The sequence below is a fragment of the Chinchilla lanigera genome, unplaced genomic scaffold (genome assembly GCF_000276665.1).
Source record: "Chinchilla lanigera isolate Chin_1 unplaced genomic scaffold, ChiLan1.0 scaffold00056, whole genome shotgun sequence".
Lineage (NCBI taxonomy): Eukaryota > Metazoa > Chordata > Mammalia > Rodentia > Chinchillidae > Chinchilla > Chinchilla lanigera.
The window spans coordinates 5,579,807-5,594,829 of NW_004955457.1; the positions used below are offsets into that span (position 1 = coordinate 5,579,807).

The 15,023-nt window shown below is 39.3% G+C and overlaps 1 protein-coding gene across 4 annotated transcripts in view; it reads right to left on the reverse strand.

Moving 5' to 3' along the window:
- Unc80 (unc-80 homolog (C. elegans)) overlaps positions 1 to 15,023 on the reverse strand; it is a 204,032-nt gene that overhangs the window by 134,552 nt on the left and 54,457 nt on the right. For 3 of the 4 annotated variants that reach the window (XM_005396953.1, XM_013520683.1, XM_005396951.1), the window contains exons 16-20: positions 13,300 to 13,448; positions 11,009 to 11,175; positions 10,193 to 10,291; positions 1,658 to 1,872; positions 449 to 555 (exon numbers count right to left, since the gene is read on the reverse strand). In XM_005396953.1, the coding sequence (XP_005397010.1) occupies positions 449 to 555; positions 1,658 to 1,872; positions 10,193 to 10,291; positions 11,009 to 11,175; positions 13,300 to 13,448 (737 nt within the window). The remainder of the gene's footprint in view (positions 1 to 448; positions 556 to 1,657; positions 1,873 to 10,192; positions 10,292 to 11,008; positions 11,176 to 13,299; positions 13,449 to 15,023) is intronic. The other variant, XM_005396950.1, reaches the window with a different exon arrangement.

Below are 15,023 nucleotides of genomic sequence, written 5' to 3' on the forward strand. Positions count from 1 at the left end.
TGAAAAACTCTTAGAATATGAAGATTATTTCATTGACTTCAATGGCTGAGTAGTTTTGTCAATGTAATTCATTCCCATGTGCTAAAAAAGGAAACCCTGTAACTGCAATTAGTCGGAGGACCAAGTTCAGAGACTAAAAGCTAGATAACCAGGCGCTATAGAAGTAATTCAGGGAACAACTGAGACATTCTTAGAGTTTAATTCTGATGAAGGCCAGAATTGTATGTTTATGTAAGTGCCACATTTTTCTTTTTTCCCTTCCTATGACAGCCTATTACTCAAACATGTTAATTTTCATTGCCTGGCTAAATTGCCAAAGTTTGTTCAGCTGAAGAGTTTCTGTAGTTCTTCTTTATTTAGACCTCTGAATGTGTTTAGCGTTTCTCAGCACTGACATTTTTCTATCAGTGACTCCAATGGTCACTTCCACAGCTGATATCCCCTTTACCTTGGAACTTTGCCTGATGAAGGACAGGCGGTCCACAGAGCTGATGTCCAGGAGGTCCTCCACACCATCTGCTAGGCCAGAGAGGGATGATCGTTTCAGCCAGTTTCCTATTTAATAATTTTTAAAAAACCAGACAGTTAGAACATTTGCCCTCAAATGGATGAAACAGAGATGCCACCATGTACTAAGAAGTGATGAAACTTACACAGCTTTGCTAGAAATAGAACCAAAGGCAAATTGGTTTTGGTGTACATATTTTGAATCAAGAGAGTTTTAGACTGTAAAATTACATGAGTGAATATGACCAGGATGAAAAGAATCTGGTCCTCTCCGGTGAATGATAGCATAATCTATGCACTTATCTCTGACAACTTTGACACCTCCCACAAAAACCTGTTCATCTTACCTCCTGAATATCTCTCAAATAAGCCCACTTCCCTCTATCTATCTAGTCACCCAAGCCAAGTATCTATTCATTTATCCTGGACTTCTAAATTGGTTTTCCATTTGTTCTTCTTTGCCGACTAATACTTCTTCCAATATGAATTCCAAATAGCGATCTTTTTGAAAAAGTATACCTGCCCATGGTAAAGAACCTACCTGACCTGCATGGTCCTGTATGCCCTGGCCCTATCATGTTCTACCACAGTGACACATCAGCTCTTCCTCTTATCCACTTCATCCTATTATCTTTGCATGTGGCACCACCTGAAGTGATTTTCTTCTTTCTTTTAAGTAACCTGCCGATGATCTTAATGTCTCTGCCTCCAGGAAATCTTTCCTGATTTCTGTCTCCTCCCTCCCTTTAAGTCAGGTTTCATTATGACATACTTGTGCAGCATTATGTCTAGACCTTCATAAAATTCATAGTTTGCAACTATAATTAGTTGCTCGATTATCTGCTTTAGTGACTGTGGCTGCAACTACATCGCAAGTTCAGCAAAGTTAGGGGGCTGTGTGTTTTGCTCACAATTTAATCTCTGATGCTTGGCAGTGTTTGCACACCATAGAGGAACATGGTAGGATTTAAGAAATATCTGCAAAAACAAAAAAATTGGATTGATGGATGGATGGATGGATGAGTAAGCCTAGGCCTTATGATTTGAAACTTTCCTCTCTGTACCCCACCATGCACTGCTCTCCTTTGACTGTGAGCTGATTTGAGGACATAGCAGGTAATAAAGAAGTCATAAATAAATACAGACATACTTTTACCTATGGGGAGTTTGAGCTTCTTCCGCAGGGAAATTCTGCGAGACCGTGAGCGGGTGCGCCGGTCCGAGGTGTTTCCCGAGTGGGCCGTGGTGCACTCCGAAGTGTCCTGCTCTGACTGGCTGCTGGTGTCACTTGCTGCACTCTGCGATTTGAACATCTTGCGCCAGAAATCTTTTCGCCCCAGGTTGGCCCCTTGCATTTGTTCATCACTGTGATCAGGCAGAGAACAGAATGAAATATCTGACAACAGTGGGGAAAGTCTCCTACGTTTCTCTCAACCTCCTGCCGATGTTATTTACACTGATCACAGAGAACGATCTTTGACAAGCTGGATATGGAAGAGTGGGTGTCAGAGTAGGAGGAGGGAAACGAGGGTGCTTCTGAACTTTTTCCAAAAACCGTCCTGTCTCAGCTATCAGATGGGGCTGATTGTTTTTCTAAACTTTAATAAAAAGACTACTCTTGCAGGTATTCACCTCAGCTGTGAGTCACAATAACAGAAACACTTAAAATGTCAAGGAGTATTTAACTTCCTTTAAAGCTCCTTGCTGCTTGTCCTGTACTGCTCCTCACTTCCCACTCCTCACCCCAGTATAGTAAGATACCTGACGCTAAATAACACCGCAAAAAGTATTTAAATGAAAGAAATGTGATCATTATACCCAGGAACTACCTCATCCTAAAGTCAATGAGTCAAAGAATCTTGCATGGAGTTTCAAAGTGAAAAACAGTTGCAATGCAATAGAACAAACAGGAATATCCACAGGGGATTTTTGACAGGGTGTTTCATAAAAGGAAACAAACAAGTGGCCAATAATATGCAAAGTTTAATCTCACCAGGAACAATAATAATAAATTAGCTAAAATAAAACTCATTAAACTGACATAAATTAAGGGAGGGGAGAAGGCAATAGTTATTATCATACTGCCAGTGATGAGATAAAAATGGTTCAATCTTTCTGGAAAGTAACTTAGTAATATGTTTTTCAAAGCCTGTATCAACACCTTTGACAAGAAATTCGATTTCCAGGAAGTAATCTCAGGAAATGATGGGGCCACATACTAAGACGTAGATACAAGAGGTTTTATTGGTCAACATTGGAAAAGTAGAAACAATCTAAATGTTTAGCTCTAGGGAACTAGTTGAAACATTTCTCTTCATGAGTACATGCTACGGATGGAAAACATCCAAAGAGGTTGTACTTTATCAGCCTTTTCAATAAATGCTGCATCAGCTTTGCTCAAAAGGTGTCAGAGAAATGAATAATATTGCTCAGTTAATGTGATTTTTTTATATAAGAAAGAAGGATAAGAGACAGAGTAAGAAGGAGAAGAATAGGAAGGAAAATAGAAAGAAGGTAGAAAAATAAACAAAATAGCTCCAAGTGATGACTCATCCTTCTCCAGAGCATTCCAATGTTTCAAATGCTCATCTCTTGAACCCACTTAGATCATAGGAAAGTTCCATATTTAACATTTTGGGACATTCACCAAAGTGAAAATACTTACACAGAGGCATATTCAAACATATGTCTTCATTCATGGTAAGACAGCCATGTACTAAATGCAGAGAAGTTAGGTGCTGATTACAGAACACTGAACAAAGACTATTTTATAATCTAAAAAATTCACCCATGAAAATATATGGTTTTATTTTAAAATCCAGTTTACTTTTTACATCATTCTTTCTCACTAGATTAGTTCAATAACTGCTGGTATAATTTTGGGGGGGGAGGATCCTCTTTCCTCTTTTGAGCAGATTTTATGTGTCTTTTTTTTTTTTTTTTTTGGTTTTTCTCCGGTACCGGGAACCGAACTCACGACCTTGCGCTTGCCAGGCAGGCGCTTTTGCCGCTGAGCTAAACCCCCAGCCCCGAGCAGATTTTATGTGAATAAAGCCTTTTAACTGATTTTATTCAGTCAGGGAACTTGTCATTCAAAATACTCAAAATCTTTCTTTTTTGCTAGAGCTTATGTTTGAATTTTTATTGTGTCTTTAAGGGGTTCCTTAAAGAAAAAACAAATCTAAATTTTGAGGAAGGATGTTAAAGAAAACAAGAGCTTAATGATAACGTGACAATTCTGCCTTTTCATTGATGATAAATCATTCATTCATTCTTAAAAGAATCATATAATGAGCCAAGTTCTATCAATCAAATAAAAATTCAAATACCCTTTGCAGTCATGGGCGTGATCTACTTCTCCTTACCTTTCTCTGCTCAACAGTGACAGTCTCTAAGATTCTGAAGTACTCCAAGAACTGTATGGACTTTCTGATTTGCTTGGTATGGATTACCAAACTCCTGCCTTATGGCTGTTTGCTTCTCAGTTTTGATTTACTTGATTGTGGAGAAAGGACACCACAATACCTAGCCTACATTGCAGAATAACTGGAAGAGCAATCATTTATAGTAAGTAATGGTTTGAGGACTCGAAATGGTGTACCTAAAATGATGCACATGTCTTAAATGTTGATCATTCCACTCGTGGGTAAACAGCTCACAAAAGAAGAGTGAAAGATAAATAAATGAACCTTGCAGAGAACTGAGTTGTAAGCTCAAGGTCTACAATAACTCTCCCGTCTTTTTTTTGGAGGGGGGGATGTTTCCGGTACCAGGAATCAAACTCATGACCTCGCACTTGCCAGGCAGGTGCTGTGCCGCTGAGCTAAATCCCCAGCCCCCCTCCTGTCTTATTTTTTACATTTTCATTTATTCCAAGGGATAAATTGTCAGGCTCAACCAGCTTTCGAAATTGGTTGTTTCTTTTTCTATTCTTGCTCATAAGTATATGTTTACAATACATAATCATTACATTTGTATTGGGGAACTGATATATATACATACGACATCTTGATCATTTTTCTACTCACCCCTCACTTTCCCCTTACCCTTTCCCAGATTTCCTTCTCATCTGCAAAAGAGTCTATCTCCCTGTTTTCTACCATCTGTCTGTTATTTTGCTGTTTAAATTATTTATACTTTGCATTTGTCAGGTGATATGTAACTTTCCGTGACTTACTCATTTCACTTAGAATTAGGGCCTCAAGACCCATCTATTTTCCTAACATGATTTATATTTATCCTTGTTTAATATAACAGTACTCTATTATGTACATATACTACATTTTCTTTATCCATTCACTTGTTAATGGGCATATTCACTGCTTCCATAGTTTTATTATTATGCATTGTGCTGCTATAAATATGGGTATATTAAGACCCTAACCCTTTTGAGACAATACCCAGGAGATATACAGCTGGGTCAAACAGAATTTCTATTGTTAGTTTTTTAAGTAATCTCCCTATTGATTCCATAGTGGTTGTACTATACTAGTTTATATTCCCACCAGCGATGTACAAGGGTTCTTTTCCCACATCCTCATCCACATTGTTCTTTGGGTCCTTGATGATAATTGTTCTTAATGGAGTAAGACAGAATTTCAGTGTTCTTTTGATTTGCATTTCTTTAGTGGTTGAAAATGCGGAACACTTGTTCAAGTACCTACTGGCCATTTACACTTCTTTTGAGAAGTGTCTATTGACTTTAACTGCCCATTTTTTTGATTTGGGTCTTTTGTTTTTTGGGTTCATTGTTTGAGTTCTTTAAACCCTCTAGATATAAGTCCTCTGTCCAAAGAGTAACTGGCAAAAAAATCTTTTTCACACTCTGTAGGTAGTCTCTTCACTCTGTTGATGGTTTCCTTTGTTATGTAGAAATTTTAAAATTTGAGATAATCTTATTTGTTGATTACTAGTATTATTTCTTGTACAACTGGGGTTCTGTTCAGATAATACTAGTCCATGCCTTTGTCTTAAGAGTTTTTCCTATTTTATCCTCACATAGATTCAGTGCTCTTGTTTTCATAGCCCTTTGATGCATTTTTGATTTGATTATAATGCTGGGTGAAAAACTAAATTAGTTCTTCCATATGTGGATAACTACTTTTCCTGGCACTATTTGTTAAAAGGCTATCTTATCTCTAGTGTAGACATCTGTTAAGTCCATTTGCTTAGTGGTGTGGTTAGACTCTGATATTTTTTTGTTGATTTTTTCTGATTGACCTGTCTGTGAGAGTGGGGTATTGAAGTCCCTCACTATGACAATAATGGTGTCTATCTGTCCTTTACTGTCCAGCAGTTTTTGTTTTATGAAACTGGATGTGCCGACATTTGGTGTATATGTCCTTATAGTTGTTATTTCTTTCTGCTGAATTGTTCCTTTTGTTAGTACCTTTCTTTTCTGTACTAAACAGTTTGGCTTCAAGTTTTCCTTATTTAAAATTAGGACAGCTATTCCTGCATGCTTTCAGGTTTTGGTTGCAGGAAGTATCATTTTCCATTCTTTCACTTGTAGTTTATGGGTGTTTGTTTGTTTGTGTGTTTTGGTGAAATGTGTCTCTTGCAGGCAATATATTGTTAGGTTTTATTTTTCATCCAATCTGCCAGGCTGTGTCTTTTGACTGGGGAGTTATAACCATTCACACTGAGCATTATTATTCAAAGGTATTTGCTGAGTCTTGTCATTGTATTATTTTTCCAGTGATTATTCCTTTTTTAAACTATTCTCCCAGTTAGAAGAATTCTTTTCTTTGGCTCTTTGATAATGTTGGCCTGGCTCTCTCTGTCTAGAATTGCCTTAAGTACTTTCTCAGTACTACCTAGGTGGTTGTCTAGGTTACTTTCTTGTCACTGAGACACAGTACCCAACATCCACAATTTAAAGGAGGAAAGATTTATTATGGTTCATAGTTTGTAAAGGCTTTAAGCCACAGTTGGCTGGCTCCAAGGCAAGGGTAGAATGGTAGAGAAGAAACAGTCTATGGCAGGGCAGATAGAAAGCCAAGAGATCCAGGGAGGAGTGAGGGAGACAGGCCACACTCCCAGGGACCAACCTCCTCCAACAGGGCTTTACCTCAAAAATCACATTTAACTATAAACTTATCACTAAACTAATCCATTCATGACTATCATGTTCCCGTGATCCAACCACCTTCCAAAACACCTATGGGTGCACCAAGCTTTGGGAGGACATCTAAATATAAACCATAACAGTGGTCATGAATTTCTTTAGATTCTCTTTGTTGTGGAAAGTATTCATCTCTCTGTCAATATTGAATGATAATTTTACAGGACATAGTAATCTGTTAGGCAATCATTTTCTTTCAAGGACTGAAAAACTTTTCTCCAAGATCTCCTGGCCTTTAAGTTTTAAATGGAGAACTCTATGGTTTTCTGATAGGCTGACCTTTATAAGTTACTTGTCATTTTTCTTCACACAGCATTATAGTATTCTCTTTGTGCTAAATAGCTGGGATTTTGACTGTGATGTGTGGTGGGAGGGTTCTTTTCCATTCATGACTACCATGTTTTCTCCCAAATAAAATATAGCTGTAAAATAATCAGCCTTGAAGACAAGTGAACAAAACTGGCAGGCCCAATAAGCCTGACCTTGTCTTACCTGCCTTACTGAGTAGCCACCAAACAAGAAACTAGTGAGGTCTTATTTTTGGGAAAAGAGGGTATTTGGAGTTCTAAATTCCTCATTATCTGGGTATTCATTTCATTCCTTAAATCTGTAATATTTTATACAATGATTTTGGTAAAATTTTTTTTATAGCTTTGTTGTCTAATCTTTCCTTAACTCCTATAATACTTAGCGACTTTTCCCCCCAGTTATCTAGCAATTACTGGATACAGTTTTTGTGGTATCTTGTTTATAGGTTGTCACTGGGTATATGTTCTGTTACATCAACTCTTCAAGCCCTGGTAATGTCTCCTCACATTGGTTGTGCCTGCTGCCCATATTTTTAAATGAATTTTCCATATCCAGGATTTCTGCTTGATTCCTTTCCATAACCTCTGATTCTTCACTAACTTGTCATTCACACCCTGCATTTTCTTCTTTAGTTCAAGCAACTGTTGTGTATTCTTTAAGCTTAATGGACAGCTTATTAATTAAATCCTTTATTTGTTTATTGATATCCTCTTTGAGGTCACTGAATACTTTATGTATTTGCTTATTCTTCCTTTGACCTCTTCCACATTTTAACATTTGGTTTATTAAATCTTTGCCTGAAAAATTTCCTCCACTTTGTTGCCTGTGAAATCAGCTTTGGGGGAGTTAGGAGGTTTGGGAGGTATCTTATTGCCTTGTTTTCTCATGTCTGTAGTGTTTTTTGTGTGGAAGGTTGAAGGTCAGCAAGTGCAGAAAACTCTATCAGCTTTCTGGACATCTCTTTTTTTGTTTTGTTTTGTTTTTGTTTTTATTCCGGTACCCAGAATCGAACTTACGACCTTGTGCTTGCCAGGCAGGCACTGTGCCGCTGAGCTAAATCCCCAGCCCCTATGCACATCTCTTTAAGCAATTATATTGCCCTGTATTGTAACCTTGACTTGCATCATTTTTTCATGTTTGTGCACTGATTCAACTTAACATAGTAGGTTCAGTTCTGAACACTGCCTTACTGGAAGAGAACTACTGATTCTATCAGCATCTATAGAACCAAGCATACATCAGGCAAATAATTTAAACTTCTTACAAATCTTTACTTTTAACCCAGGGAGACAATGAAATAGCACTGATGGCAAGTACGTTGGGAAGTGGAGGGTGAAGGAAGGAAAAAGGAAAAAGAAAATAGTCTGAAAAGAAGGAAAGAAGAAAAAAGAGCAGAGCAAATGAAGGAAAGAAAAGTGATAGGATTTTGGTAATATTATTCTTTTTTTTTTCCTGATACTGGGAATCAAACTCATGACCTCATGCTTGCCAGGCAGGTGCTGTGCCACTGAGCTAAATCCCCAGCCCCTGGTAATATTATTCTTATATGTGGAATGAAGGGTGGGGAGAGGGGGTTTAGAGGTGATTTGCAGGGTAGGTAAAAGGAAGAAGAGAAAGAAGTGTTACTGCGGATTGCAAGATGCTGTAAGTAACAATGTGCTGGTAGAAAGCTTGCATTTCAACTGTTCATACACAACTTTAGATGAGGGTCAACCTGACATGTACATGGAAGTTACTGTATGAACTAAAGCAATAATTAATTCTTACCATTTCACATCTATCAACATCGCATATGTAGTCTAAGAGAGGAAGAAGGACCAAAAAAAAAAATTCAAGGAAAATAAATAAAAACTATGAAAAATATGTTTTGCTGATGGTATTTGTGTCATACAAATGCAGAGGGGACAGTGGGGAGGCTTGGGAGGGAGTAATGGGAAAGTAAGCAAAGGAGGGGAGAGGTTTAAGTGGAGAGAAGGGGCTGAGGATATAATGCAGCGGCACAGCGCCTGTTCCCGGTACCAAAAAAATAAATAAATAAGTGGAAAGTAGAGGAGGGTGGAGGAAACTGTATCTCATTTACAGGCAAACCAGAAAAGAATTTAGCTAAGCCTATGAAACAGCCCTTGGTGTGGAAGGACCTACTGTGACTAGGTAACAAACTACAGAGGGAAGAGCATTCCCTCTTAGTCTTACACCCTTTTAGCACAGTGCCAGCCTCCTAACTCTTACTACCGCGTGGTTGCTCCCCCTTGCCTTTTCAGGAAGCAATGCCAGATGAAAAGAAAGTGCGCGCGCGCGCGCGCACACACACACACACACACACACACACACACACAGAGGCAGTATAGAAGTAAATTTTCTTCTCAGTCCTGTTTATACCACAGTCAGAACTCAACCAATACGCTCTTCCCCTTTAGTTCCAAAAGCAGAAAGACTTTGTCTTGTGGAACTTGTGAGGTGCTGAGCTCCAGCCCTCTGTGGTTGTGACTGGGAGGGGTTGTGTATCAACTGCTACCTGAGCTGATTCCCCTCCAAAGACTTGCTCTCTTGCCTATCAGGGGGTGGATGGCTGGGAGGTCTAGATGGATCGCTGACTGCTTTTCGTTTCCTCTGCAGAGACTGACAAACATCTTGTGAGTGACTCCTAAAGTGCCTGGGGAGCACTGCTGCTGCTAGTGCATCAGGAAGCTGCTTCAACCCTCCCATTGCTGGAGGCCACTAATTACAGATGGCTTTAATTTTCGCCATTGTGTAAAGTGGAGAGCATGAGATGTCAAAGGAATGGACTTCAGGGGAGGATCACAGAGCCCTGGAATAGAATCTATATTTTAGCTAACACCGAGCACTGGACAAGTTTATTTTACTTCTGATCAGAGAAGCTTCATAGATCCGATTGTTGGTCATTTATGCACTGAAAAAACTGTAAATGATTTTAAGCAAGAAAGTGGCTGATACCCATGCTATTCTTAAAGATTTGTCTGTAGCACTGTGTATGAAAGACAGAAGTGGGGACAAGATGAGATAAGAAAGGCAGGTCAGGAGGCTCTCTGTAAGGCCTGGGCTGGTTATGTGGCTTAGCCTGGGGACGTTAGTGACACTGGGAATGAAAAGTTAAAACAAGGCAAAGATCAAAGAAAATAAAAAGCTAAAATTCCAAATGATGAAATAACAACAGAACAGCAAGCAGCTGCTTAGGAAACGAAAGCATGAAGGGCTCAGACCTCTGCACTGGAGATAACGTGAGCTACTTACTGCTCCGGAGTCTGTGAGGGGCGACCAGACATGAAGCTGCGACATTCCTCGGGTGCCGCGGACACCTGGCCTTTGTCCACAATGCTTCCAGCCTCTGACCTATGCAAATGGTGCATGGTACCCATCACAACAGACCAGGACATCCACTTCGTACTTCACATGCTCCACAAAGCAAAACATCTGTTACACATAGCAGGTGTGACTCCCAATCCTTTGTCTCCATGAGCCTATGTTTTACGGAATAACTTTAAAATTGGACTCACGTCGACTTCTCCCTTACCAATACTGTTGCAGAATCCTTAACTGCAAGCAGATCTTTGAATTTACGAGCTTCTTTTCATCTTCATAAGTGGTATTTTATATTTAATCAACATAAAATAAGCCTATGTTTACTAGAAGAATAATTAACATGGTGCTGTATAGCAATTTGTCTTTTGCCACATGCAGAATATCACTTACTGAACAGAATGATGTGGTATCAGAAATTACTTTTCCTTTCTGGATAAAAATGTCAATTTCATATAGAAGAGAATAAAACACAGATCATACTTTACCATGTTATTAAGAGCTAAGAAGTGAAATTCAAATATATGAAAATTTGAGGAAAACTGAGCTCTGATTCTTATAGGAGTGGTACTTACTTAGTAATAAACTAATTCCTTTTCTAAGCTGCAGTTCAACCATATCAGTGACACCACTTATACAAGAGGGTCTTACCGTGACTTTACTAAAATTAAACCACATCCGGGACCCTTGGGGTACAATACTACATTGGCACAGGAAATCGTGAATATTCAGGGAGCTCAAGCTTCCAACCTTTTACTGCCTGCAGGCTTAGGTTCCTGCTCATTGTCCTCCACCTTCTTCCCTGGTGCTAACTTCTCAGCACTGTCCAGCAAAGCGCTAAGGGCCACTCTCCTGAAGACATTCCCGTGAGCTTCTTTGATAAACTGGACCAACTGACGGATGTCACAATACAGCCCCTGTTTGAAAGCAAGACAAAAATCTGAGAAATGAAAGATGACTGTGTGATTAGCGTCACAGGGAGAGAAGGAGAAGGTAACTCCTTCTGTTTAGATAAGCTTTGGAACTGTAAAAGAAAGTCAATTACTACTGTTGAAATTTATGGTATATTATCATTCCTGTAGAACAATGCCAAGGACATTGCCAGTAATCCTCAGTATAAAAAAGGATGGTGACCAAGCTTCACAGTCAGAAAGTTAGCTAGAAAGACATCAGTATATGTTTTTCATCATTGGATTCCCATTCAATTATGAATTAATGATGATGCTTACAGAACAAGTTAGATACAATTTTATTTAGACTGAAGAGTTCAGTCCCTGTTCAGCTTCTCCAAATTTTGTGCATTACTATGAGAAAAAGAATAAATCCTCCATGTACTTCAAACAAAACCCAGTTATTCAATAGACGTTGAATTTTGCTGCACACACTTAGCAAGTAATATGGATGTTGTAGGCCAGTTTAACCTGAACTTGACTTTGAAGTTTAGGCTACAGGTCTATTAATACCAGATATATTGGTGAGTCACCATTTAGAAGTGTATATATAGGACTTTATATTTTAGAAACTAAGCTTTACAGCAGCTTCTCCTCCTCCGTCTTTTTTCTTTAAAGAGGTACTTTTGTATTTTTTGCCTCTTCAGGGCAAGGCCAAATGAAAAGCCTAAAAAAAAACCCAACACTTACTTTTATAGTTTTGGCTGCCAAAATTTTAAGGCCACTGAGACAATTATGCCTAAAATCTGTAGGAAAGTAGAAGAAATGACCCTTGAGGATGACATGGGAGAGTGTCCCCTGGGGCTGTGAGGAGCGGGGGCCCGTGCACACCCCTGTGCTCATCAGTAGCTCTTCTGTGGAAGAGCTCCATGGAAAAGGGCAAGACCCCAGAGAGCAAGGGTGCCAAACTCCTCAGAGAGTACACAGCCCTAAGCACACAGCAGACAGCACTATGTGAAATAATAGCTATGAACTCATGATCGAGCCTGAAGGAGCCTCCCCAGGCCCCGGATGCTGCCCAAGATTTGGGGATCTTTGTATCACTTTGTGAAGTAGAGAAAGTGAGGAATGACTAAAGTTTGATTTCCAGTCATTCCTATGAAATAGTGGATCAAAACCAAGTTCACAATGATGTAAAGAAAATTAAGGCTTAAAATATTTCTCTAGTACATGAAGTTGTGGATAAAGGTTGACAATCCATATACTACAACTCATTTGATAAATTACTCAGAGCTATGAGCAAAACAAATGAAAAGACGATGCCTGTGTTATACACTGGAAGTCCAAGAACCTGTTGGATTGGCTTTGACCATCAGCAATCAAAAATTTTCTTTGGGGTAGGGTTTTATTCTGTTTATCTAAAGTGAATAATTTCAATAGTTTACAATTATTTAAAATATCACTCTTGATACGGCAGATTAGCAAATGGTGTCCACATGTACAAATGGACTGATTTTACATGACAGTAGTAATACCTAAAAGATTGGTGGTTTAGAGACTACTCCTTTGCTTCCCAAGGAAACTTGAATTCATCTATTGATGACAGAGTTGTCAGGCCTCAACTCCATTCAGTATTCCAAGACACAATCTCCTGGTTAGCAAATAAACACTAACCTTTTGCACACTGGTTCTCCCGCCACACTACTTGTGACTTCAGTGGTTTAGTTAGCGGAGGGTTTTAAGAAGAATAGCTAAAAGAGTACAGTGCTCAATAAAAAAAAAAAAAGCCAGTTTTATCAGTACATATGCACTAATTTTCAAAGTACATATAGTTTCAAATAATGCTTGGTGTAACAGCCTTTAATGTTCAACAAACCCATAAGTGGTCCTCCCACACCTTCTTTCTGAAGGGCTCAAAATACCTTGCAATGCTTTCGCCAAATGCTACACAACATTTGAGATGAAAGAGAAGTCAAACTTCAGGTGGGGGAATGAGGAACAAGGAGACAAGCACTGGTAAGGCCTTGCTGTGAATTACTGCTGACTTTGGGGGAAATGGATATTTAAGATTTCAGCTTGTCTTGCTCAAGACCCACTCTGTGAGCGCAGACACAGACCTCTTGCAGGAAGACAAGAGGAGATTCTTCTCACCAGATTCTCGGCGCTGTGCAGTTCATGTGTGGTGGAAGCGCAGCGTGTGATGAGGGACTTAAACATGGCACTGACAATAATGCCTTCCACATTCTGGGCTGTGGATTTGTTGTCTACCGTGGTGAAGTTGTTTCCAAATCCGGCCTTGTCTGGAATGCAAAGGAACAAGTTACAGACAAAGTTTCTGTTAAGCTACGCAGTCTGAAGGAGTAAGGAAGTAAATATTTTGCACCCAGGAAACAGGGAAAGGATACACAAAATACAGAAACAGAGGACTAAAGAAGGCCAGTTTAACAACCTCTATGCAAACTTGGAAACAAATGAGTCATAATCTTCACTGTCTTTCCTACAGCATTTTCAATGGATGTGGTAGAGTATCTTGACAGATAAGTCCTAGCAAAAGGAAAGGGGATGGACTGTTGACTTTAGGGTTAGAGTAGTTGTTAAGTAGGGTATCACTTTTAGCAGGGGATATAGCTCAGCAGCACAGCGCCTTGCTTGGCAAGCACAAGGTCCTGAGTTTGATTCCCAGTACAAAAAAAAAAGGTGCTATTTCTAGTAGGTGATCACTTTAAAAAAATTGATCTGTCAAATGTCCCCTTAATGGAGAAAGGGTTGATCTGATACAGTCTTTGTGGTGAGGAGGAAGGCTGGCTACTCAGTGGAAACTGCTCAGTGTGTCCGAAGCAGAGGGTTGTAGGACCAGCCAGTTGAGCTGGGCAGCAGAAAGGAAGAACCAGAGAGGAGCACAAGGAGGGGACTCACATAGACAGAAAAAGATCCTACCACCAGCTGCAGGATGTTCCCAGGAGCTTCTTAGGCATGTGGAGGGGAAAGTCTACAACTCCCCTCAGAGCGCCCCCTTCCAACTCATGCACATATACAATGCCAGGGGCTGAGCTCATCTATCTCCATAGTGTTTTATACCAGTGTTTCGCATATCCACACATGGCCCACAGGGCACAGGTATTCAGCAGCCTTGCCAGAGAATTCTGTGTGGCTAGTGAGCTACCAGTGGGAAAGGCAGATCCAGCTTAAGATGATCACACAGGGATCCATCTGGCTGATCCATTCATTGTGACCCACTTCCACATCTCAAGAACCCCAGGAGGAACACATCGCCTTAAAATAACACATTTTATTATCAACTTCTCACCGTATGTGCCAAATGATGGGGTTATTTCTAGATTTTACATTACCAAAAGAAATATTCTAGTCTATGCTTATAGTTCCTATCTCATATAACTTAAAAAAAAATATTAGTTTGGAAGTAAGAATTTCTCTTGGAGATCTCAACTACAACCCTCAATTCATTACTTTATAAATTTATATGCTTGGCTCAAAGTAATTTTGATAACATGGATTATGTTTCTATCAATGATCAATATTTTTAAATGTGAGAATCAAATAATAAAGCCTGGGATCCAACCAGGAAAACTGCTCCAAAATCTATCAAGTGTGTGTTCAATATAAATTAATTAACTATGAACATTCACATGTAATATGAAGAATGAAAGCTTTCAGTTGATCACTGCATTTGCATTCACATGCTTTGAAAGGGGTTGAGTTTATTATAAATGCAGCATAACTGTGACTGTTCATCTTGATATGTTAGCTTCATTAGATTAAGAAATTCCTAGCAGGGCCGGGGATATAGCTCAGTTGCATAAGCACCTGCCTGGCAAGCGCAAGGTCCTGAGTTTGATTCCCAGTACCAAAAAAAA